General features: G+C 35.4%; 1 protein-coding gene and 2 pseudogenes across 8 annotated transcripts in view; 1 reads left to right on the forward strand and 2 right to left on the reverse strand.

The window, feature by feature from the left end:
- The window catches only part of CEP192 (centrosomal protein 192), a 148,387-nt gene that overhangs the window by 67,500 nt on the left and 53,825 nt on the right, over nt 1-27,062 (reverse strand). For all 8 annotated transcript variants that reach the window (XM_033087616.1, XM_033087615.1, XM_033087619.1 and 5 more), the window contains 4 exons: nt 26,762-26,888; nt 25,696-25,826; nt 12,384-13,215; nt 12,168-12,291 (listed from right to left, as the gene is read on the reverse strand). In XM_033087616.1, the coding sequence (XP_032943507.1) occupies nt 12,168-12,291; nt 12,384-13,215; nt 25,696-25,826; nt 26,762-26,888 (1,214 nt within the window). The remainder of the gene's footprint in view (nt 1-12,167; nt 12,292-12,383; nt 13,216-25,695; nt 25,827-26,761; nt 26,889-27,062) is intronic.
- LOC117038652 (40S ribosomal protein S8-like) lies at nt 8,937-10,431 on the forward strand (annotated as a pseudogene).
- Nucleotides 19,944-22,119, reverse strand: LOC117011878 (importin subunit alpha-1-like; annotated as a pseudogene).

Consider the following 27,062-nt stretch of genomic DNA (forward strand, 5'->3'; position numbering starts at 1 on the left):
CCAACATAGGAGCACCTAAATATATAAAACAGATATTGACTGACATAAAGACAGAGGTCAACAGTAACACTGTCATAGTAGGCGACACACCTACTGACAACAAGGGACAGATCATCCAGACAGAAAATCAACATGGAAACAGTGGCCTTAATGACACATTGGACCAGTTGGATTTAATCGATATTTTTAGAGCATTTCACCCCAGTGCTACAGAACATAAATTCTTCTCAAGGGCACATGGAAAATTTTCCAAGATAGACCACATGTTAGGCCACAAAACAAGTCTCAATAGATTTAAGAAAACTGAAATCATTTCAAGTGTCTTCTCTGACCACAGTGCTATGAAATTAGAAATCAATTACACGAAGAAAACTGGAAGACACACAAATACATGGAGGCTGAATAACATGCTACTAAATAATGAATGAGTCAACAATGAGATCAAGGAAAAAATCAAAAGATACTTCATGACAAACGAAAATGAGAACACAATGACCCAAAATGTATGGGATGCAACAAAAGCAGTCCTAACAGGGAAATTCATAGCAATGTAGGCCTACCTAAAGAAACAAGAAAAATCTCAAATCAACAGATTATCCTTACACCAGAGGGAACTGGAAAAAGAACAGCAAAATAAACACAAAGGGAGTACGAGGAAGGAGATTAAATAAAGATCAGAGTGGAAATAAACAAAATAGAGACCAAAAAACAAGACAAAAGATCAATGAAACCAAGAGCTGGGTTTTTAAGAAGATAAACAAAATTCACAAACCTTTAGCCAAACTCATCAAAAACAAAAGAGCGCTCCCAAATTAATAAAATCAGAAATGAAAGAGAAGTGACAATGGACACCACAGAAATACAAAAAATTTAAGAAATTCCTATGAACAACTAAACACCAACAAATTAGACAATCAGGAAGAAATGGGCAATTTTCTAGAAGCATAAAACCTTCCAAGGCTAACTCAAGAAGAAATGGAAACTCTGAATAGACTGATTACTAACAGGGAAATTGAATCAGTAATCCACAAGTTCCCAACAAACAAAAGCCCTGGACCAAATGGCTTTATAGGTGAATTTTACAAAACATTCAAAAAAGAATTATCACCTATTCTCCTCAAACTATTCCAAAAAATCCAGAAGGAGGGAAGGCTCCCAAACTCTTTTTATGAGGCCACTATCACCCTGATCCCAAAATCAGACAAAGACATTACAAAAAAAGAAAACTATAGGCCGATATCCCTAATGAACATAGACGTAAGAATCCTCAACAAAATATTAGCAAACAGAATTCAGCATACATTAAGAAGATCATATACTATGATCAAGGGGGATTCATTCCTGGTATGCAAGGTTGGTTCAATATTCGCAAATCAATTAATGGGATACACATTAACAAAATGAAATATAAAAACCATATGATCATATCAATAGATGTAGAAAAAGCATTTGATAAAATCCAACAGCCATTCATGATAAAAAATCTTTAAAAAGCAGGAATAGAGGGATCATATCACAACATAATAAAGGCCATATATGATAAACCCACAACTAACATCATATTCAATGGGGAAAAGCTAAAACCATTCCCCTTAAGATCAGGAACAAGGCAGGGTTGCCCACTGTTTCCACTTTTATTCAGCATTGTTCTGGAAGTTCTAGCCACAGCAATCAGACAAGAAAAAGAAATAAAAGGTATCCAAATTGGTAGGGAGGAAGTAAAACTGTCATTACATGCAGATGATATGATACTACATGTAGACCACACCAAAGACTCCACAAAAAACTGTTAGAACTGATAAATGAATTTAGTAAAGTAACAGGATACAAAATCAATATTCAGATATCAGTTGCATTTGTATATACCATTAACAAACTATCAGAAGGAGAAATTAAGAAAACATTCCCATTTACAATTGCTTCAAAAACCATAAAATACTTAGGAACAAATTTAACCAGAGAAGTAAAGGACCTGTACTCAGAAAATTATAAGACACTGAGAAGAGAAATTAAAGAAGATATATGGAAACACATACCATGCTCATGGATAGGAAGAATTAATATACTTAAAATGTCCATACTGCCATAGGCTATATATAGATTCAACACAATTCCTGTCAAACAACCAAGGAGATTTTTCACAGAAATAGAACATATAATCCTAAAATTTATATGGAACCATAAAAGACCCCGAATAGCCATAGCAATCTTGAAAAATAAGAACAAAGTGACATCAAATATATTACAAGGCTATAGTAATCAAAACAGCATGGTACTGGCATAAAAACAGACCCAGTGATCAATGGCACAAAATAGAGAGCCCAGAAATAAATCCATGCCTACATCATCATTTAATCTACGACAATGGAAGCAAGAATTTATACTGGGGTAAATTCTTTTCAATAAATGGTGCTGGGAAACCTGGACAGAGACATACAAAAAAATGAAGGTGGACCACCATCTTACACTATATACAAGAATGAATTCAAAATGGATTAAAGACTTAAATGTGAGATCTGAAACCATAAAACTCCTAGAAGAAAATATAGGAAGTGAATTTGCAGACATTATACTTAGTAATATTTTTACTGACATTTCCCTTCAGGTAAGGGAAGAGAAAAAATAAACATATGGGATTACATCAAACTAAACACTGTTTTCACAGCAAAGGAAACCATCAATAAAGCAAAAAGGCATCCTACTGAACGGGAGAAGATACCATGTTTCCCCGAAAATAAGACGGGGCCTTATATTAATTTTTGCTCCAAAACGCATTAGGGCGTGTTTTCAGGGAATGACTTATTTTTCATGTACAACAATCTACATTTATTCAAATACAGTCATGTCATCTTCTTCTGGAACATCGTCGTAACATACTAAATGTGTCCGTCTGGCTGACAAACTTAACTGAGGCTTATTTTCGGGGAAACATAGTATTTGTCAACGGTACATCTGATAAGGGGTTAATATCCAAAATTTATAAAAATTCATTCAACTCAACCCAGAAAAAACACAACCTAATTAAAAGATGAGCAGAGGACATGAAGGGGTATATTTCTAAAGAGGACATACAGATGGCAGACATATGAAAAAATGTTCAGCCTCACTAATTATTAGGGAAGTGCAAATAAAAAACACAATGAGATACCACCTCACCCGAGTCAAAATGGCTATCATCAATAAATCAACAAATAACAAGTGCTGGCGAGGTTGTGGAGAAAAGGGATCCCTCGTGCACTACTGGTTGGATTGCAGATTGGTGCAGCCACTATGGAAATCACTATGGAGGTATCTCAAAAAACTGGAAATGGAACTACCTTATGACCCTGCAGTTCCACTCTTAGGTATCTACCCGTAGAAATGCAAAACACTAATTCCAAAAGACTTATGTACCCCTGTTTATTGTCGTGCTTTCACAATAGACAGGACATGGAAACAACCGAAATGCCCATCAGTACATCATTGGATTAAGAAACTGTGGTACATTTATACAATGGAGTATTACTCGGCCATAAAAAAGAATGAAATCTTACCATTTGCAATGATATGGATGGCCCTAGAGTACATTATGCTAAGTGAAATAAGTCAGACGGAGAAAGACAAATACCATATAATCTCACTTATATGTGGAATCTAAAGACTAGAATAATAAGCAAACTAATCAGAAACAGTCTCAGAGATACAGAGGAAAAACTGAGGGTTGCTAGATGGGAGAGGGGTGGAGATGAAGGAGAAGGTGAGGGGATTAAAAAGCACAAATTGATAACCATGGGGATATGAAAGACAGTTTGGGGAATATAATCAATAAGTAAAGATTTTGTAGGGTATTCGATTGACACTTGTCTTATTAGGGAGACCACTTGATGGACAGCGTAGGTGCCTGACCACTGTAGTGTACACCTGAAGCTGAAGCGGAATAATAATGAATGTCAACTATAATTTAATATATATATAGTCACAGGACGTGGAGTACAGCATAAGGAATAGTCAGTGGAACTGTAACAGCTATATATGATGTCAGGGGGGTAGTAGATTGGTTGAGGGGGGTTATCACTTTGTGAGGGGCATAAATGTCTAAGTATTACATTGTTTTGTACACCTGAAATAATAATAAAAAAATTTCTGCCCTCAAAGAGCAAAGATGAAAAAGAGAATCACATAGATAAGTGCAAAGAAATGGAAACAGCATACACTGCAGATAGAAATATAAACTGGTACAACTTTTGGCTTGGAAACTAAGCAATTCATATCAAAATTCCCTTGAATCAGATATTCTACAAATCTAATCTACGAAAAAGATTAATGCTAATCATATAAAGACTGTTGAAAGGGTATGTTGTCATACAATACTACTGATAATAAAGGAATCTTAAATGTTATAGGAGGAACTATACTATGGAAATTGTGGCACAAACACACATTAAAACACTATGCAGCCACTTTAAGTCATGCTGAATACTATCCTTTAACTCAGAAAGATGTTCATAACATATTAAGTAAAAAAAAAGTATTAAAAAGCAATACACAGTAACCCCACTAACAGCCCACGTCTATTTAATACACACACCATATCTTGTTAGTCAATACCCATCACAAGGCCAGCCCAGCCCAATTCAAAGGGAGGGGAGACAGGCTGCAACTCCTGAGAAATGGGCAAGTCACACTAGAAAAAAAACTATTATCCCAGCAATCATCTTTGGAAACAGTTGCTGCACCTACTAAACACTGCCACTTAAGTTTCAATTCAACCCTGAATTTGACTGAATTTTATCTTGTTTTTTTGCACAAAATTCAGATTTCTCAGATGGACAGTGGACATAGAGAGAAAAATTCCATTTTGAATTTGGGATTTTTAAAAAGCCCCAAATCAAGACAGTATTGACAAAATACTAGTTAATGAATTTCTTACCAATGGAGACAAAATATTAACCGAACTGCTTTAGGCCTATTTTAACCACTGTGTGACATGCACCTACATGGGTCCTTGTATGCACATGCACATACACACATGCAAACATATTCACACAGATACCATGTTATGGTGTGAAAAAACTTCTAGGTTACTGGGGTGATGAATTTTAAGTCTGTCTCCTTTGGTTGAAAGGAACAAATGCATTTAGGTTACATTACCTCAATTAATGAGCAGTGAACTGTAAGAACACACAGAAATAAAAGGAGAGGAATTTCAAGATGTCAGACTTCAAGCAATCCAAAAACAAGGTGCCAGCCACAAAGAGACTCAAGGAAGTTCTGGAATTAGAATCTCAAAATCAGCTCTATGAACCTGTCAGAAGCTAGCAGACCCGTTAGGAGGAATGCTCATGAGCAGCAAAGCTTATTAAAGTGCACTCAACAAAAAAATGTTGCCAGTGACAAAAATTCTGACTAACATTTATTTCACCATAAATATGTATTAAAAAAATAATAATGGAATATGAGCTGGCATAAACCAGAAAAAAAGTAGAATGAAAATACCAAACATATTTTAATGCAGTAAAAAAGTATAAGGAGGATTTCAATAAAACAAATGAATACAAAATTAAAGTCTATGTTGATAGCAATGAAAAAGCTGCCAAACAAATCAGCGATAGAGGATAAACATTTAAATAGCTATCCCACGATACAGAGGAAATGTATATAGATATTAGGATCCATAGTCATGGCTGACCAGAGAAAGGAGTTACCAACTAATGGGCAATCGGTGCATTCAAGAGGAGGAAGGACTAAGTGAAAAACAGGCAACAATTAAAGGTAATAGAAAATGAAACTTCCCTCAGTTGAAGAAAGAACTGGGTACACAGAGATTATCATGATCCAGGAAAATCAACTGAAAGAGACTGACGCATTCATTTAAAGTTGATGAGGCAAAAAGGAGAGAAAGCAAATAGTAGGAACAAATAAAAATGGACCCAGAAGTTAGGCTTAGAAAAAAATGCATGTTATGCAACAGAAGAACAGATAAACAAAATGTGGCACATTCATGCAATGGAGTACAACACAGCAATAAACATGATGAGCTACTGATACACCAAACAAGATGAATCCCAGGAACACATTAAATGGAAGAAGCTAGACACACCAAAAATGTAGTACAGTGAGGCACGACACACCGATGTTTTGGTCAAGGACAGACTGCTGGCTTATACGATGGTGGTCCCATACAATTACAATGGAGCTAAAAAATTCCTATCACCTAGTGACATGCTAGTCATCCTAATATCGTAGCTCAAAGCATTACTCACGTGTTTGTGGTGATGCTGATGTAAACAAACCCATCGCACTGCCAGTAGTATAAAAGTATACTAAAAGCACACTTTTTAGTATATGCAATTTAGTATATGCAATCCACATGCAATTTTGTACAATTATGTACAGTACCTAATACTTGATAATGATAATGAATTGTTACTGGTTTATGTATTTACTATACTATACTTTTTATTGTATTTTAGAGTATACTCTTTCTACTTACAAACAAAAGTTTGCTGTAAAACAGTATGCTGTTACATGAGAATCAGCCTTATACCTCTCATGTCTCTTGATTGCATCATTTTCTCTTGTGCTCGATTTAGTTTTGTGTTGTTTTGTACAGTAACATGCTATACATGCTTGTAGCATAGGAGCTATAGGTTATACCATCCAGGTTTGTATAAGTGCACTCTATGATGCTCACACATGACAAAATCAACTAATGACGCATTTCTTAGAATATATCCCTGTTGTTAAGTAGCACACGACTGCATATGATTTCATTTATACAAAATGCAAAAACAGACAAACTAAACTACAGAGATACAAATCCAGAAAGTGAGTGCCAGGGTGGGGTTGGGGGAGAGAGAAAGAGAATTGACTGGAAAAAGGCAAGTGATTGTTAATGGGGTAATGTAAATGTTCTGTATAGTTTAGGGGTGGTGTTAAATAGGTGTACATAAGTGTCAAAAACTCATTGAATGAAATCTCTAAGATCTGTACATTTTATTGTGTGCTAATTATACATCTATAAGTATTAATATAACAATGCATACTATGAAATACTAAAATTGCGTTAGGGATGGTCCAAAACCTGACAGTAAGCTTTTGCTAGTAGGTTAAATCATGCCCTTGAAAGGATTCACAGATTAATCTACACGTATATGCCAGATAGTAACCAAGAGATCTCAAATAGTATTTGCTTTGGTGACTATGGCAGCAAAAAAACGTTATGTTATGCAACTCAGCAGCACAACATCACCTAATTTCATCTTCCCCAGCAATTTTAGTTCAGAGTACACTTACCCTCTTATAAATTGGCTTTTTATCACTAAATTGTGTTGATTTACCCCAGGCTGTGAGATAAGAGTGCAGTTGCTTAGCTAGCTTACCCATATGTACCCATATGGAGTAAGCTTACCAATTCCATGGTCACTTTAGAAAAGTAAGATGATGCCCTTATTTAATATATCTGACCATGTGCAAAGTTCATGAAAAAGTTTAGAATCCTCTTACAGTATGTTTCCTATTCTTAATAAGTAAGTATATTTTCTTAGCAGCACAAGAAAAAAAAGGTGGGTTCAAGAGTAAGACCACTCAGTCTGGCATTTTGTCTCTGATCACGCAGTAAAGGGCAGTATGAAGGGAAATAAATCATAATAATATAAATCTTTATAGAGTACTTATAGTTTTTTATTAAATGCCTTCATAAACAATTAAAAATATCAAAACCAAAGAAAACAAGATGAAATTGTAAAGAACTCAGGGGTAAGACACATTGCAGAAAACACTGTAAGGAATCTAGAGACCAGAACTGTGAAAGGCAAATGAAGAGGCAGGCCAATTGTGGCGATGGTAAAGTTCTTATCTTTGATTGTGGAGGTAGTTATATGAATTCACACCTGTGATAAAATGACACTGAATTTCTATCCACACACTGTACCTATGACAAGTTCCTGGTTGTGATACTGTGCTATAATTATGTAAGATGCAACCACAGGAAGAAACTGGGTAAAGGGTTTCTTTATAATTATGTAAGATGCAACCACTGAAAGAAACACGGGTTATCTCTCTCTACTATCTTTGCACCTTCTATGAATCTATAATTATTCCAAAATAAGTTCTTAAAGAAAGGATTAAAGAGAAAATAAATGCAGAAGTTAAGGAAAATAGATCTCACATATGCATCACTACAGTTCCTAGGGGTAGTAGGGGGATGGAGCAGGACTAGTATTTCAAGAGGACTAGTATTTCAAAAAACTTTCCTTAAATAAAAGAATGCTTGAATCCATATGGTTAAAAGACATACTGTGTGACTGGGCAAAGTAACCATGAAGAGTCAACACAGATACAGCCTAAGAAAATTACTAGACTTGAAAGATAGAGCATCCTTGGCATGAGTTTACAGAAAGATCAAGTCAATTATGAAGCAAAGAGAATTAGGATAGCCTCAGATTTCCCTCTTCTTTTCCATAGAGACAGAAAAGCAATCTCTGTAAGAAATTTAAGGGAATAAAGTGTAAGCCAAAGATTTTAAACACAGCCATGCCATCCTTTAATTACAAAAACCGCAGATTAATTTCTTAACATAGAAGAGCCTATGGCATATTGCTCCCCCAGGCCTTCTCTGAGCAAACTTCTACAAGGCATACTTCAGTCAACCAAGAGGGGAAACACCTGAAGCCAAGAACTGAATGTATTTAACCGGAGAACAAAAACTAAACAAGTGTAGGATAGAGATAAATCAAAATGTAAATGAGAAATCACGCAACTAAAAAGAAAGTGGAAAGGGAAAAAGAAGAGAGAATAAGTTCACTAACTGTATCATTGGTAATAGATGGAGTTATGGGTTACGTTCCTCAAAGAAAATATGTTGAAGTCCTAACCCCTAGTGCCTCAGAATGTGACCTTATTTGGAAATGTTTGGAAATGGGGTCATTATAGATGTAATTAAAGACGAGGTCATAATGGAGTAGGCTGGGCCCTTAAACCAGGTGAATGTTGTCCTTATAAGAAGTGTGAATTATGGACACAGACACAGATGAATAACAGCCATGTGAAATACAGAGGCTTTAATTAGACTGATGCATTTACAAGCCAATAAACGCCTAAGGCTACCAGAAAATGGAAGAGGCAACTAAGGATCTTTCCCTAAAGGCTTCAAAGGACAGGATTCTGGAATCCCTGCCTACAGATTATGAAACAATGAATTTCTGTAGTTTTAAGCCACTCCAGTTTGTGGTACTTTGTATGGCAGCCATGGAAAACTAATACAGTTGAGAATCAAAGGTCATTTAAAAGCTGGCAAAACTAGTGTCTGAAGTAGAAGCTTATTTATTAACAGTACAAAGATAAACACTGAGATAATTTTATTGGCAAAATATTAGTGGGTAGAGGAAGAAAAAAGTCAGTGGATGGCATCAATGACGACAAGTCATAGTCAGATGATCTTCACATCTGATTGGGCAAGATGACTTCTAATATGATTTAAAATATGAAATTAACTGTCAAATAAGAGGTGGCCGTGTATATAAAAAACTTTTAAAATGAGGCATCTATGAGTCATTAAAACAGCAAAGAATTAAGCTCTCCATAGATATTTAGCTCTAGTTTACCCATACTATTACAGATGAACATGCAAAACTTCAACTGCAGCTTGGGAAACAGTTAATAGGTAACTTCGAAATCAAATATAATTTCAATTTGTTTCATAATTTAACATTTTTGATAATTTCACTGTCACGGTAAATTTTTCTGTTTATTAAAATCTCTCAATATAAAAACATAAAAGAGCCATAGCTCTTTCTAATTGGCACAGAGCCACAGGCATCTCTCAAGACAACTGGCACAAGTGCCACAAGACCAGGGGCAAGAGAAAGCCCTACCATAGGAAGAGAAAATATGAGCTGAGACGCCCTGCTGCCAACACTAAGATTGGCCCCAGCCACATACACAGCCCATGTGCTGGGAGGCAAGAAGTACCATGCATTGAGGCTGGATATGGGGAACTTCTCCTGGGGATCAGAGTGTTGTACGCACAAAACAGGGATTATTGATGTTGCCTACAATGCATCCAACAATGAACTGGTCCACACCAAGACCCCAGTAAAGAACTGCGTCGTGCTCAACAGCACATGGTATGGACAGTGGTACAAGTCCCACTGTGTGCTGCCCCTGGGCCTGAAGAAGAGCCAACCTGACTCCTGAGGAGGAAGAGATTTTAAACCAAAAAAAAATCAAAGAAAATTCAGAAGAAGCATAATAAAAGGAAAAAGAATGCCAAAATCGGCACTCTTCTACAGGAGCTGTTCCAGCAGAGCAAGCTCCTTTCATGCATCACTTCAAGACTATGCCAGTGTGGCCGAGGAGATTGGTTACGTGCTACAGGGCAAAGAGCTGAAGTTCTATCTGAGGAAAACCAAGGCACGGAGAGCAAATAAATCATCCTCCCTCCTAGCTTAGTGCGTATAATAAAGGTGTTTTGTGTTCTGAAATAAATAAATAAATAAATAAATAAGCAAGACATGAAGAAAAAAATTCATAAATTTAACAAAATAAACGTTCTATACATCAAAAAATACAAGTAAAAAAAAAAACTTCTAAAATCTAGAAACTGTAAGTCACATCACAAATAAAGGGCTATTTGTTCTCCCTAATACCTCAAGGGCTCCTAGAAATGGAGACGAAAAGACTAACAGTCCATCAGAAAAAACAGGCAACAAACATGAATAGATATGATGTAGATATGAAAAGAAAATACAAATATGAAGAAAAAGATGCTCATCACCACTCACAAAAAATCTGAATTAAAATTATATTGAAATACTATATTTTTATTTCTTTTTGTACAACTGAAACCTATGTAACTTTGCTAACCATTGTCACCCCAATAAACTTTAATTAAAAAAGAAAAAAGAAAAAGAAAAAGAAATACTATTTTTCACCTATCAGATTGTCAACAATCAAAAAATTTGATAAATATTCTGTTGGTTAGACTGTGGAAAACAGACCCTCTCCTAAACTACTGGTGGAAAATTAAATTAACACAATCTCTATGGAGGGATTCTACTAATTTAAATATGAACAAAAATGCATATACTCTTTGACCCAACATTCTCATTTCCAGGAATGTATCCTATAGATATATTTTCACATGTTCAAAATGACTTTAATACAAATGAGCCTTCACTAAGTAACCTTGTATAGCAAAACTTAAGTGTGTAAAGGACCCTACATTGAGCATAAAAAGGGATGACAAGAAGAGTATATATTCCTATTTGGTTACATATGCATAAAGAAACTCTAGAAGAATACCTAAGAAACTAATAACAGCAGTTCCCTGGTGAGGGAACTGAGGAACTAGGCAGATGAAAAACAGCATAATGGAGGGAAATATGCACGTGCACATGTGTGTTTCTATACCTGAATACACATATACATACATTTGATAAACTTTTTATACTGTTCAAAAATTATGTCCATACACATATACCTATATATGTATTAACTTATGACCTTTCTGAAAAATTGTATTTTAAAAAGTTCTTGTAACTTGACGGTTAAGTTAGTTTTCACCTACCCTGATAAGCTTGATTCAAAACCTGTGAAACAGACTCCTAGTCTAACTCTTTCTTGAAAAAGCATTTACCAACCTCACTAGTATTCAAAATGCAAATGAATACAATAAGATAAAAAAATCCAAAATTACAAGTCATTTAAAACACTGGCAAGAAAACAGTGAAATGGACACACTAAATGCAAGTCTTTAAGACCTTTATAATTTGCTAATACAAAAAGCCTTTAAATAGACTTACTCCCAATCTGGTAATTTCACTTCTAGATATCTATCCTATGGAAATCAGTCAAAGCACAAGAAAAATTTTATAAGCAAAGTTGTTCGTCTCACGATCACTAAGATGGCAAAAATAGTATAGTATCCACGAGAAGTATCTAAACCGTGACAGCTTCATTACGCAGTCTGTAACATTACTAATTTTCTTTTAAATACAGGAAATTATTGTAAGTGAAAAAAACAGTATAAAAATTAGCACTGAAAAATGGCTTAAATTAAATTCACAAAATATTTGCAATGGTTACCTTTGAGAGATGAACTTATAATTTTCTACCGTATACTTTTTTGCAACCTTCCTATACTGAGCACGTATTTTTAATATTTAAAAAAACAGGTAAGCACCTACCCTGAACTTGTTCCAGAAGTTTCACTAGGAGAAGAATGACTGAGTGGAGAAGTGGAAGGTCTGAAGCTATCCTGGAAATCTTCTGAACTATGTCCACCATGCTCAGGAGAAGGATTTTTCAAATCTATCAGAAAGTTATATTTTCCAGTGAGAACAAAAAAAAAACACCACACTCTGCCTCATTTTGTGAATGTGATCAGTTACTCTGACACTTACCAACATTTTTAGGTGAAATTAAGAAATGTTTTCCAAAAGTCACATGCTTTTCACTGCTGCTTGTTTCACTACCATATTCATTTTGCCTCTGATTTTCTCTACTATTTTGCATCTCTTCACACCCTTCCGACAGCCAAAGGGATGCTATTCCGGGGCTCCTTACTGATGAATAACTATTAGATGTTGGAGTGCATACTGAGGTAGCTTTTTCACTGTTACCAATATGTGGAAATTTGCTGTCAATAGAGTATGACTTCACATCAACTATTGCATGCTCACTCTTTCTTATATTTGTAAGAATTGAATTTGAAGAATTTGTGGTTCTTAGTGATTCCTGGTTTTCACTGTCTCCATTTTTACCATAAAAAATAGCTGCCGTATTTTCTTCTGGTTCCCTTATACTTATACTAGTAGCACTTAAGTCTACTATATGGTTGTCTTGCGTAGTCCATTCTTTCGGCAAAGGTAAATCCCAAATATCAGACACATCAGCTCTTGAGAAGTTTTCTAGTCCACCTTCACATCTACTATCTTCAGTTTTTTTAAGGTATTTCTCCATATCAAATGTACTGGATCCATTACTTTTTTCTAAATCATTAGATAAAAAATGAGACACAATGGAACAGTCCTTTTGTTCATCATTTTCCTGAAAAGTTTTCTTTCTGGTTTTATTTGAAAGTGCCTTGATCATGGCAGCAAATTCGGAAGGCTCAGTACTCACTGATGCATTTGCAATTGCTGAAGCAATGGTGCTTATCCGAAGTACAGAATCACCACCATCAGGTAGCTTGCCTTTGCATCTTTGCGGTTTGCTGTTCGTGAAGAAAGTGTCCTAGAAATGAGAAACTTTACATCAGATAAATTTACCTCAGGTCCATGGCAAGTACATATTAGTTTAATTTCTATTTATGAGTGCTACATAAGATTTAACAGCAGCAAGAAATTAATGGTATAAGAGTTAAATACCCTAATGAAATAAGACAGCTATCAACTTTAATTTTAGAGTGCTGGGTTATTTACATAATCAGATTATCAACTGCTTAAAAAAAATCCTAAAGAGTTAAAAGAGATGGTAAAACTGAATCAAAGAATAACTTCAAACCAAAAAATTAATAACGAGATTGAGAAGCCACTGAGCCATTGTGATTGCCAAGTATAGTTCCTGATAATTTCATTCAATTGTTAAAATTATTTACAAGCAAGATATAAATAGGAATCATGAGTGAAAAAATGAAATGGAAGCAAAGTAAAGAAACACAAACCTATTTAATATTCAAAAATGCAAGCTAAGACCTCTGCCTCCGGTGAACTTTCTAAGGTGGTGGGAATGTTCCACCTCTTAGCGGTTGTGTTGTTTATGTGGCTGCATGTATTCATCGAACTTCATCAAAATGTAAACTTAACATCTGTGCATTTTACTGCGTATAAACCATATTTCATAAAATTAATTTAAAAAAATATAAATAAGTAAAAGACTTCTGGCCTCTGCCAATAGCAGACTAAGTAATGCAAATCAACTCTTGCTGAGACCAGTTAGAACTAGGCAGCATATCCATAGACATCCCTTAGAAGGCTCTGGAGGACTAAAAAATGGAGTAAAACCTACGGGGTCAAAATTTAAGATAAGAAAAAATCCCAGAGAGGTGAGCCCATTAATGGGGATGCTTTTCCCTAAGAGATCTGCTGTCTCAAGAAGAGGCAGCTGATAAAACTTCAAAAAGCTAAGCAAAATTGTTCTTTTAGGAGTTAGGGTACATAAAATCTCAGAGTCCGCCAATGATGGCAGGATGCCTCTGGTAAAAATCATGCTTTAGGATGAGACTACAAATAGCTACACTGTAGGAATAAGAGTAAACCAAAATTAGACTGGCCCTCATAAGGACTGAGGCCCAGCTCTAATAAGCTCAATCACAGAAACTGGATTAAAGTGATCTGAGATTGCTAGAGTTCTTTGCTCCCTTTCAGAAGCAAACATAAATCCTGTCTGGAAAATATCATCTCCCATGACCTCAGATTATTTCAACAACTTTTCCTATAAAAGCCCACCCCTCAGTCAATCAATGATACATGATGTTCCAAGATTACATGGCCCAAAGCCAAGAGAAATAGACGCGTGGGGGATTCAGAACATAGAGTCATCAGAATCCCAAACACATCTAAATCTAAAATCTACAACATATACATCTAAAACATAAAATATAATTAAAGAAACAAAAGACAACAATGAAACTCTAGCAGAGGACTAGAAATTATAAAGAACTAAATGTAAATTCCATAATTGAAAAATACAATAACAAATTAAGAACCAAATGGATAGGCTTAACAACAAATTGGACACAAATGAAATGAGAATCAGACTTGGAAGAGAAGTCTCAAAAAAACAATCCAGAATGAACCAAGAAAGAGAAAGTTAACGGAAAACACACAAATGAACAGAAAGAACATAACAGAAAAAAAGGACATTCTGACAAAGTCCAAAACTTGTAACTAAACTCTCAGAACAGTAGAGGAAAGGGAACACAAGTTATATTTGAAAAGACACTGGCTAAGAATTTTCTAAAATTTGTGAAAGTCAACTATGCAAGAGTTAATAAAGCCTATGAACAAAAAGCAGGATAAAAGAAAGATGCCAAGCACATCATAATTAAATGGACAAAAACCAAACAATGAAAAAAATTTTAAAGCACAGATAAGATACATTACCTTTAATGGGGTTAGTAAGATTGACAGCAAACTTTCATGTTGCCTTATAGCTGCCGAACCGTCTGCTCCCCTGCGCCTTTCCCATGACATCACAAGGAAGTGTCTCGGCAAACTGAGACCCAATGGAACATTATCAGCAAAGCTTCCTTGAGGGGATGCCTCAGCAAACTGAGACCCTATCTGCCATTCCCCCTTAATGGATGGTTTCAGAACAATGACTCCATCCCCTGGGGTTATGCGTGTGTGAAAAGGCACAGTACTTGCTGGAGCACATGCGGACTTTCAGGAAAACAGCCAGCAGGCACGAAACTCTACAGACCTTGGAAAAAACAAGCTTTACTTTCTCATAAGTTTATTAATAAAAGCTATGCGTTGGCCCAATTCAGGGCTCAGTCCTTGAGGCTTGAGTCCCTTGGCCCCGCTTGCACTTTACGCTTGGCTACTGTCTTTCTTAACCCTGCAATGCCCCTCTTGCTTCCTACAGCTCTTGTCGTACAGGACAGGATGCGACACTTTCACAATGAAATTATGCAAAATAATATATTCAAATTGCTAAAAGTTGTTTCTAACTTGAAAGTCTATACCAAACAAGTCTATATATCAAGAATGAAGGTGAGGGGCGGACGGGTGGCTCAGCTGGTTAGAGAGTGAGCTCTGGGCAGCGGGGCTCCCAGTTCGATTCCTACATGGGCCAGCGAGCTGCGCCCTCCACAACTAGAATGAAGTCAATGAGCTGCCGCTGAGCTCCTGGGTAGCCAGATTAGTCAGTTGGGTGGAGCGTGGGCTCTCAACCACAAGGTTGCTGGTTCGACTCCTCGACTCCCGCAAGGGATGCTGGGCTGCGCCCCCTGCAACTAGCAACGGCAACTATACCTGGAACTGAGCTGTGCCCTCCACAGCTCAGATTCAAAGGACAACAACTTGACTGGGAAAAGTCCTGGAAGTACACACTGTTCCTCAATAAAAGTCCTCTTCCCCTCCACCCCAAAAAAAGAATGAAGGTGAAATAAATATATTTTCAGAAACAAACACAGATAACTCATCAGCAGATCCTTACTAAAAGAAATTTTTAAGGATGTTCTTCAAGCAAAAGAAAATTAATCTCAGATGGAAGGTTAGAGATGCACAGTGGTTATATATAATAATAGTAATCACCATCATCATCACTACCATGTGTTATGGGGTTTAGATAGAACTAAAAATATAAAACAATAGTAGCTTATTAGCTTATAATAGTAGCTTATAAGTGGAGTATAACTGAATGCTTTATGATCTTTGTAATCTCAAGAAAGAGGTAAAAAAATTTTTAAAAAAAACCCAAATTTTTATTACACATTATTAAGCAAAGGAGACTTGGGTAATCACTAAAATAACAGAAAAATAATATATAGTTACTAAATTAGTAAAGGGACAAGAATTGGAATATAAAATGATCAATTCCAAATATGCAAAAACGAAAAAGAACACAGTCCAGATGAAACAAAGAGAAACTAAGACAGCAGATTCAAACTCCCGTATATTGGGAATTCCATTAAATATAAGTGAAAAGAAAGATTGTGGGACTGGTTGAAAAATAAAATCCACTCTTTGTTCTTATAAAATCCAACTCGGATACAAAAAGGTTGAATGTAACATGAAAAAAATACATGTAAAGACTAACTAAAGAAAGCTGCTGTTAACTATGTTAACATCAGACCAGACTGCAAGCAAAAGGCATAATTAGAGACAAAGGGAGTCAAGCACAATGATAAAAGCCTAATTCACCAGAAAAAGAGAACAATTCTAATTTGTATGTACCTAAAAACATAGCCTTGAAATTTTGTTTCAATTTTATTGAGAAATAACTGACATATATCACTGTTTAAGGTGTACAGCATAATGGTTTGATTTACTTATATTGTGAAAGGATTACAATAGGTTGGGTTAACATCCATCATCTCATAGACACAATAAAAGGAAAAGAAAAAAATCTTTCTCCTTGTGACAAGAACTCTTTGGATCTACTCTCTTAACTTTCTATACAGTCATTTGTTGCTTTTAATGAAAGGTCTACAATCTGAGAAATGCATCATTAGGTAATTTTGTCATGTGCAAACATTGGAGGGTACTTACACAAACCTAAGATGGTATAGCCTATTGCTCCTAGGCTACAAACCTACCTGTACAGCAAGTTACTGTACTGAATACAGTAGGCAACTGTAACACAATGGTAAGCATTTGTGTATCTAAACATAGAAAACATACAGTAAAATTACAGTATAAAGGATAAAAAATGATACATCAATTTAGGGCACTTACCATGAATGGAGCTTGCAGGATTAAAAGTTGCTTTGGGTAAAGCCTAGGACATTACTGTATACTACTATAGATGTGATAAACACTGTACATTTATACTACACTAAACATAAAAAATATTTTATTTAATTGACCTTAGCTTACTGTAACTTTTGTATTTTATAAACCTAATTTTTTAAATATTCTAATTCTTATAATAACACTTAGCTTAAAACATATTTTACAGCTGTACAAAATATTTTTTCTTTATATCCTTATTCTATAAGTTTTTTTCTCAATTAAAAACATTTTTTTTATTTCTAAATTTTTTTATTAAAAACTAAGAAACGCACACACATATTAGCCTAGGCCTACATAGGGTCAGGACCATCAGTATCAACTGTCTTCTATCTTCATATCCTGTCCCACTGGAAGGTTTTCAGGGGCAATAACATGGAACTGCCATCTATGCTAACAATGCCTTCTTCTGGAAGACCACCTGAAGGGCCTGCCTGAGGCTCTCCTGCATGAGGAAGTGTCACTCTTTTCAGAAATACGTCCATGGTAGTGTGCTTGGTTTGTTTCTTCTTTCCATCACAGATTTGCTTGTAAGCAGATAATGAACCATGAACATTCCTCTCTATGAATGGAAAAGCTTTCCAAGTTGGGATCCATGCTTTCAACCTTTTTAAAAAGCTTGTTGAGGTCTGCAAAAGCTTCTGCTAAACCTTTCAGTGTGAATTTCCTTGGGCACTCTTCTTTTTCTTGTCCTGTAGTTTCCTTTATCTTGCCCTTCTTCAGCTATGCATTCCTGTTCCAGTTCCAACAACTCCTCAGTCAGTTCCCCAGGAGCCACCTCCAGGAGTTCCTCCATGCCACCGTCATCCACACCCAGGTTAAAGCTGTTCACCATCTCAACCACAGCCTTGTTGGTTTTTGCAACATCCTCATCCTTGGAAAATCCTTTGAAGTCACAGATGAATATCCATCCAACAAATGCCATTTATACCCTCCTTGGTGACATTACCCCAAGCCCAAGCAAGCTTCTTGATGCAGTCATAGATGTTGTAATCCTTCCAGAATTGCATCAGTGTCTTCCTCAGTTGCAGCAAGAGCCTGAGCAAAGGTCCACCTCAGGTAGCAGGCCTAAAAAGCTGCTATGACTCCTGGCTCCAGTGGTGGGATCAAAAAGGTGGTATCTGGACGGAGAAACACCACTTTGACATTGGGATGAAGATCACCATTAAAAAGAGGATGTCTGGGAGAATTATAAACAATAAGAAAATCTTGAAAGGTATGCTATTCTCTAAACAGAACTTCTTCATTTTGCTGGCACAGCAATTCAGGAAGGCATCTTGGAAGAGCTGGGTAATCCATGACTTCTTACTGCTCCTGAAGTACACTGACAGTGTGTGCTTACTGATGTGCTTAAAGGCCTTGGGGTTCTCACTGCGCCCCAAAGGGTTTTTCAAAGGGTTTCAGTTTGTAGCCCGGGACACTGACCCAAAGCAAGACTGTTATCCTGTCCTTAAAGCCTTGAAACCTGGCATTGACTTAGCCTCCTTATGGATCAAAGTCCTTTCAGGCATCTGTTTCCAAAATAGGAAAGTTTCATCCATATTGAATATTTACTCTGGCAAGTAATTTTCTTCCACAATCTTATCTAGTTTCCAAAAATTCTTAGCTACCTTCTCATCAGCACTTGCAAACTCACCACTCACTTTCATATTATGTAATGAATAATGATTCTTGAATCATTTAAACCACCCAGAGCTAGCAGTAAACTCAACATTGTAGTTGAGTCCAGCCTTTTCTTTCAACATCACAAACTACAGTAGTATCTCGGTTTTTGAACGTCTCCGTTGACGAACATTTTGGTTTACAAATGCCGTAAACCCGGAAGTAAATGCTTCGGTCGAACACACCTCGAAAGTCAAACATGTCACGCGGCTTCCGCTGAGTGCAAGATCCTGAGGCCTAGCTGTTGGCTGTTTTCGAACATTTCAGAACTCGAACGGTCTTCCAGAGCGGATTATGTTCGAAAACCGAGGTACCATTGTATTCACTTGGGCCATGATCGTCATGGTGCTGGGAGGGATACACTTCTGTGTCTGGTCTTCAATCCAAGTTATTATTAGAAGTTTCTCCATGTCTGATATAGGTCCTTCTTGAATTTTTGTTAAGACTTGTCACCTTCAGTGAAACAGATCCTGTAATAGCTTCCATCACTTTGTACTTGTTCTTCAAGATCGTAGCTCTGGTGGAATGGGACATGCCTGACTGGCAAGCAATAACCATCACTGATTTTCCACCTTCGTAGTCCTCAGTAACTTTTTTTTAAAACTTAATCTTTATTTATGGGACACTGCAAAATATGAAATTGCACATAGAAAAGAAACCCACTGAGAGGAGAAGCTTCATACAGCATGTAGTTTGGAACTGTTCAAGTACAGTTTTGTTTGTAAAAAGTGCTACAATAACAAACCACATTTAAAAAGAATTCTTAATGGAGAAACAGTAAGACAAACTTATACCAAACATAGAAACATAGTACACAACAACTTTATGCCTGAGCTGTACAATCTAAAAGCTAAATGTTCCAGGAGTGCCATCCTAAACTTGGAATGTACAGCCTTCAGAGGTAGATGCTAGTACATTTTGATCTTCCTCTACAGAGAACTACTTCTCAATCAAGTTTAATGAAGCTTTATACATAGACTCATTTCCATGGTTTTTTAGAGCTTCAATTTTGTCCAAACCTCCACATTCTTCAATCATTTATACTAAGTTTCTCAGTTTCACCTAGTTTCTCAGCAGCCTGAAAGATATTTCAAATGGCATCTAGAATAACCAGAATAATTTTGATATCTTTCACAGTTAAGAGGTTCATCAATGGTTCTATTATGCCAAAATGAATGAGGTATACAACAAGTTCAAATAGTACACCACTTGTACAAGTATACATAGTTGGTTACAAGCTATATAGCTTCCTTTTGTGTCTTGAAGTTTGCCTTAGAGCGAACACCAATGAGGAATGGGATTGATCGATGATTCCTAACTTGTTGTATATGGTCCTGGCGACCAGCTGTGAGGTTTGACACTATCCATGTAGCTTCCTTCTGAATATTAGTTTTGGAGTTTGTTAGCAGGCTGGGAAAGACAGCAAGTGCTCCCACATCTACTACAACCTGAGTCTGTTCATCTGTCCCAGTTATTATAATACTTCCTATGGCTCTTAGTGCAAGAGTCATAATTGGCAATTCAGTAGGCTCCACGAAGCTTCACAAGTTAGGGCACAATTCCTGTTTTCACGACTATTTCAATCCATTCATTTGGACCATCAGTAAGGTAGGAAATGGTCCAGCAGCTATCTGCTAATACTTCTGGATCATCACGATGATGGAGGAAACGAACTCCATCAGGAGTTCGAACTGAAATAGGAAGAATTTGCTCAACAGCATCTAACGGGGAAGCAGGATTTTTGTTGTGACAAAGGTTTGATTTTTGTTGTGACAAAGTGTCCAAGTAAGAGTACGTAAGTAACCACATGGTAAAGATGACAGACATTATCGGGAACTGCAAGAAGAGCCAACAGTGCACCATACTTGATAACCACATCTCAAAATATTGAACCATCACATAGAGGAAAAACTGAGGGTTGCTTGATGGGAGGGGGGATGGGGGGAAGGTGAGGGGATTAGAAAACAGTCAGTAACCACAAGATGGCCACAGGGTTTTGAAAATTAATTTGGGGAATGTAACCAATAATGTTGTAAAGATTTTGTAGGGTATCCGATGGACACTTGTCTCGTTAGGGAGACCACCTCAGGGATGATGTAGATGCCTGATCACCGCACTGTACACCTGAAGCTGAAACTGAACAATAATGAATGCCCACTATAATTTGATATATATATATATATATATATACACATATACATGTATATGTATATATATATATATGTATGTACATACTTACAAGTGGAGTACAGCATTAGGAATAGAGACAGTGGAAATGTAATGGCTCTGAGATGTCAGAGGGATAGTGGATGGGGGGAGGGGGGCTCACACAGTGTGAGGGATATAAATGATAAACATCTAAGTATTACTTTGTCTTGTGCACCTGAAATTAATTTTAAAAAAAAGAAAAAAAATACTGAACCATCACCTGCAATGTTTCCTAGAGCACAGGGCAATGCCAATAGAGAAATGAATGCTGGCATAGCACCTCCATCTACTACAGCCTTGGTCTATTGGTCTAATACCTAACAGCCTTGGTCTAATACCTAACTGAAAGAACATTGCTGATGTTCCAGAAGCAATGTTAGTGAGGGCCTAAGCATATTCAAACTGAATGGGACTACAATCAGTTCTGCCCAAAGAGGATACAAATTCTGGAATCAAGCCAGCCCAGATTATATTGTCTGTGGGTGGCTGTTTTTCCCTAGAAAGCAGAATCCTAGCAGTTTGAGTAAGTTTGGAACTGGCTTTCCAAATTATTGCTATTCATGCCTTTGACAATGTCCTTAATAGACCAATTTATAGTGCCCTGGCTGTTGTGGTTTTCCTGCAATAAAGCAGCACCTTTAGGAAACAAGCTTACATTTCTCCTTTTCAGCATCTGGTCATCATTCTTAGCTTTCCTCAGCTCCACATTAACTTCTATTTGGCGCTGTCTCATTTCTGTACTGTCTTTCCCTTTGTTTTTGAATCTGTTAAGGAGTGCAGCTGGTGAATTAGCACCCTCGTTGGTGGACATGGCTACGAGACAAAGTGAGAGAACTACACAGCCAGTTCAGGCTTTCACAAAAGACAGTGCAGGGGCGCACAGGCTCCAGGTTGGCTACTCTGAAAACGTCCACTACAGACGAGCCCCCAAAACGGTGTCCTCAGTAACTTTTAATTTCATTTCCAGGTCAATCACCTGATATAGCCTCTTACTGGCAACGTTAACGATGGATTTTTTACACTTAGGAGCCACGATAAACAAAACACAAGATTCACTTAAGCACAAGAGAAAATGATGGGTAAACATGAGATGTACGTGGCTGCTGCTGATGTAACAAGGCATGCTGTTTTACAGCAAACTTTTTTTTACACATTAAAAGACTACACTCTAAAATAACAATAAAAAGTATAGTAAATACATAAACCAGTAACATAGTTATCATTATCAAGTATTATGTACTGCATATAACTATATGTGCTAAACTTTTATACGACTGGCATTAAATACATTTGTTTACACCAGCATCACAAACATGTGAATAATGTGTTTCGCTATGATATTATGACAAATTATGATGTCACTAGGCGATAGGAATTCTTCAGCTCCATTATAATCTTATGGGACCACCGACATATATACAGTCCATTGTTGACCAAAACATCTTTATGTGATGAATGACTGCCTAGCATGCATCAGTGCTAACTGTAGTTATCATGTTGTACATTACACCTAGTACTTATTTTTATTTGTGTATTACACCCCCATTCCTTATTTATTACATAACCAAAGTTTGTACCTCTTGACCCCCTTCATCCTTACCACCCACCCCCTAAGCCTTTCCCCTCTGGCAACTACCAATCTGTTCTCTGTATGTATGAGTTTTGTTTAGCCTTGAAATTTTTAAAGCAAATATTGACAGACTCATAATGAATAACAGATAAATTCACAATCTTAGCAAGAGATTTTAATACCTAACTGAAAGAATAAGCTGAAAGAATAATTAACTAACTAATTATGAAAGAATAGTAACTGAAAGAATAAGTTTAAGAATGTAGATAGTTTGATCATGATTTAACAAATTGTACCTAAATGAAATATACAGAAGAGGGCAACCAACAATCTCACAAATGGCATTCCTTTCAAGTGCATACAAAACATTTTCAAAAACTGAACAAATGTTGAAACATACATCATGTCTCAAAAAATTTCAAAGGACTAAAAACAAAAACTCTCTGACTGTAGTACAAGTAACTTAGAATCAAAATTTTTAAATTCGTAAATGTTTGTAAACTAAGCAATGCACTTTAAATACCGGTGGGTCGTAGAAATGAGAAAATACACTGAATGAAGTGATAATGAAAATATGACTTATCAAAACATACGGGATGAAAAAAGAAAGTATGGGATACAGTAAGACCCTCACTTTGGGGGAAATTTGTACCATCAGATGCTTATATGAGTAAAACAGAAAAATCAACAAGGCAGAGAAATCAAAAAGCTAAGCATTCATCTCAAGAAGTTAGAAAAACAACAAAATTAAATCCACAGAGAGTAGAAGGAGAGAAATAAAAATAAAAAAACATGGAATAGAAAACAGAGAATAAATAAAATTGATACATTAATACAATTGAGAAATACCTGGTAAGACTGTCCAAGAGAAAGGCAAAATAGCCAATATTAGAAATGACAAAGACGACATCTCCTAAGAACCTAACATATTAAATAATCATAAGAGAGTATAATGATCAATGTTAAAGTGATATATTTTCAAGCTGAGATAAAAAATTTTAACTCCTAGAAAACGATTTACAAAAATAAACATCAGAATCATCCTATAACTACTAAAGAAATTGAATCTGCTGTTAAGAAATATTAGTTTTTAATATTTTTAATTCCAGACTCAGATGATTTCATGAACATATTCTACGAAAATCTAAAGAAAAACAGTGCCAACCTTACAAAAACTTTTCCAGAAAAATGGAAAAAAATGAGACCAGCAAAACCTTCAAACCAAACCAAACAAAAACATTATAAGAAAGGGCATTTATCTCACTCATGAACATAGATGCAAAATTCTGAACAAACTATTAGCAACTAAGTCCAAGGATCTATAAAGAGGATAATGTATCATGACCCAAGTGAGATTTATTCCAAGTGCAAAACAGTTTAACATTCAAAAACCATTTAGTGTAATTCACCAAATTATAAAAAGAGAAAGCTCATGTTTATCTTGATAGTGCAAAAAAGCATTTGACAAGATTCAATCCCCTTACAAGTTAAAAACAAAAACAAAATTAGCAAATAAATGTTAGATGGGAATTTTCTTAATCTGATAAGTAAAAACCTACAGTATATACGAAATTTAAAGATAAAATACTGAAAAGCTTTACCACTGAGTCAGGGAAACCTGACATCATTACTTCTATTTAACACTGTTCCAAGATGTAGTCAATGAAGGCCAGAGAAAGAAATGATGGTATAAAAATTAGAAAGGAATAAAATTGTTATTCTCAGATGATAAAACTGTATATGTATAGAAAAATCCAAAGAATCTACAGAATTTATTGTAGTTAATAGTAAATTTAGCATAGTTGCTGAATATAAGGTGAGTATATTTTAAAAATGCTTTTGTTTAGCCACAACAAATGGAAAATGAAGAAATATTAAAATAATGTTTCTACAACTTAGGAAGAAATCCTAAAAGATGTACAAAAATATTTGTACAAAAAGATCATAAAATACAGAGAAATTAAAACCAAAATGGACTAGAAGATTCAATTATTATAAAGATGTCAGTTTTACTGTTCTATAGATTAAATGCAATTCCACTTAAAAGTCCAACATGGTTGCTGGTTGGTTGGTTTGTGGATGGTGACACTATGATTTTAAAATACATATGGAAATGCAAAGGGCCAAAAACAGCCAAGATACTTTTAAGGAAATAAAAGAGGGAGGCCTTATTTTACTAGATATCAAGACTTATTATAAAGCTACAATATTTAACAGTGTTATATTGACATATGATAGATCCCAACTGTCCATCAACAGTAGAACGGATATATCAACTGTAAAATATTCATATAACAGAATACTACATAGTAATGAAAATAAGCTACTATTATATTTAACAAAATAGTTGCATCCAACAAACATTAAGTAAAAAAAGAATACATACTACATAACTTCTAATATACAAAGTTCAAAAACAGGTGAAATTAATACAATGCTAAGGTCAAACAGGAGAAAGTAAAGTTCAGGAGTGGCAAAAAATTGATTTCTGGGCTGCTGGCAATGCTCTTTCTTGACGTGTGTGTGTGTGTTTGTGTGTGTGTGTGTGTGTGTGTGTGTATGTTGGGGGGGTTGTGCACAAGTACTAGTTATATATCTCACTGACCATAAATTTGATTTATAAACTCTTTTGTATGTTTATTATGCACTGATTAAAAAAAGTGTTTTTAAAAATTTAAAGGACACTTATTATAAAACTGAAAAAACAAAAGCCAACCATTATACTGCATATATTTTCCACATTATGACCTTATCTTGATCTTAGACAAGAACTATGACAACATGTTTTAGCTTTCCTTCATGAAAGGCTTACAATACCTCTGTTTTGCCTTTATTGGCAGTTAATGTCACATCATTTTCACCCACTTGTGAAATACTCTCCAGTTCTTCAGCCTGAAGTGTAATTGATCCTTCACTTAGCTGTGCCTTTGATTGTTCACTTAAGTCTCCTGTAGAAAATATACAACATTCAACTTATATCTATATACTATCTCATAGAAACAATCTGTGAGATAAAGATCACTCAACATAATTGCCAAGGAAGAAATCTTTTTACCCCAAATATCTAACGCATCCTCAGAAAAACTGAGTAAATGTAGTCAATAGGACAAAAGACCATACCACTGTTAATTTGACTCAGTTCTGCAAAGTCTGAACTTTGAAGAAAACCGGATTTTAATTTCTCCCTTGCAAATACTGACAAACTCATTTAATATTTTCTCGCTTTAAGCATTTCACAAATAAACAGTAAGTTGAATTTTAAAAAATGATTACTTCTTTAATAGAAGTAATAGAAACTCAACTATATATATATATACACACACACACGTATATACGTATATATCCTCTTCATCCCAGCTTCTCTATTGGCACATAGGCTCTTTAAGAACTGGAGCATATCTTGTACAATTTTATGTGATATGTAGCACCAGACATTGTATTAGCAATAAGTAGGTATTTGATCATTGTATTTTAACCAAAAAAATTTGATTTAAAATATTTATCACAGATATTTATCATACTTAGACTATCACAATCTAAATCTCGAAATACCTCTTTAAGCCTACCTAAATAGTAAAAATAGTTATAATTCATTAACTCAGTTGTTTAATAGGCCAAAGTTAACTAGCCCATTTGAACAAATTATATTTCATTTACTTTGAGTTTCATTTATTTTGAGTTTTACAAAAGCATTTAGGTGGGTTTTAGCTGACTTGATTCCACTTTAAATAAAAAAGGCAATATAAGAATCAAATCTGTAACTAATACTGCAAAAGATCTAAGTAGTTTATACATTTTCACTCATAAAGAATGTAATAACACAACTACTTAATTTACAGGTTTAAAAAAAGGGTTACTAAAAACACTTCATTTAATCCATTACCTGAAAATAGATCATGGTTAAGATTAGCCACTTCTTTTTCCAAATTACTTCTTGATAAATCAGATTTTCTTATTAAAGCAACAGGTTCTCTCTTATCTGGAGATCTAATAAAATAACCAAAGGATGGCTACAAAATAAACGTGAATTATTTCATTGATTTTCAACTGCTTTGAGAAATTCTGTACTAATTTATCTCAATTTTGCTAACCTAGCTAAATGACTACAACAAAATAATTCTTTCCATTTAATCTTAAATTACTAGAGATGAACTTTAAAAGTCCAAATAAAACTCATTTCCTTA

Source organism: Rhinolophus ferrumequinum, chromosome 19 (genome assembly GCF_004115265.2).
Source record: "Rhinolophus ferrumequinum isolate MPI-CBG mRhiFer1 chromosome 19, mRhiFer1_v1.p, whole genome shotgun sequence".
NCBI classification, from domain to species: Eukaryota; Metazoa; Chordata; class Mammalia; order Chiroptera; family Rhinolophidae; genus Rhinolophus; species Rhinolophus ferrumequinum.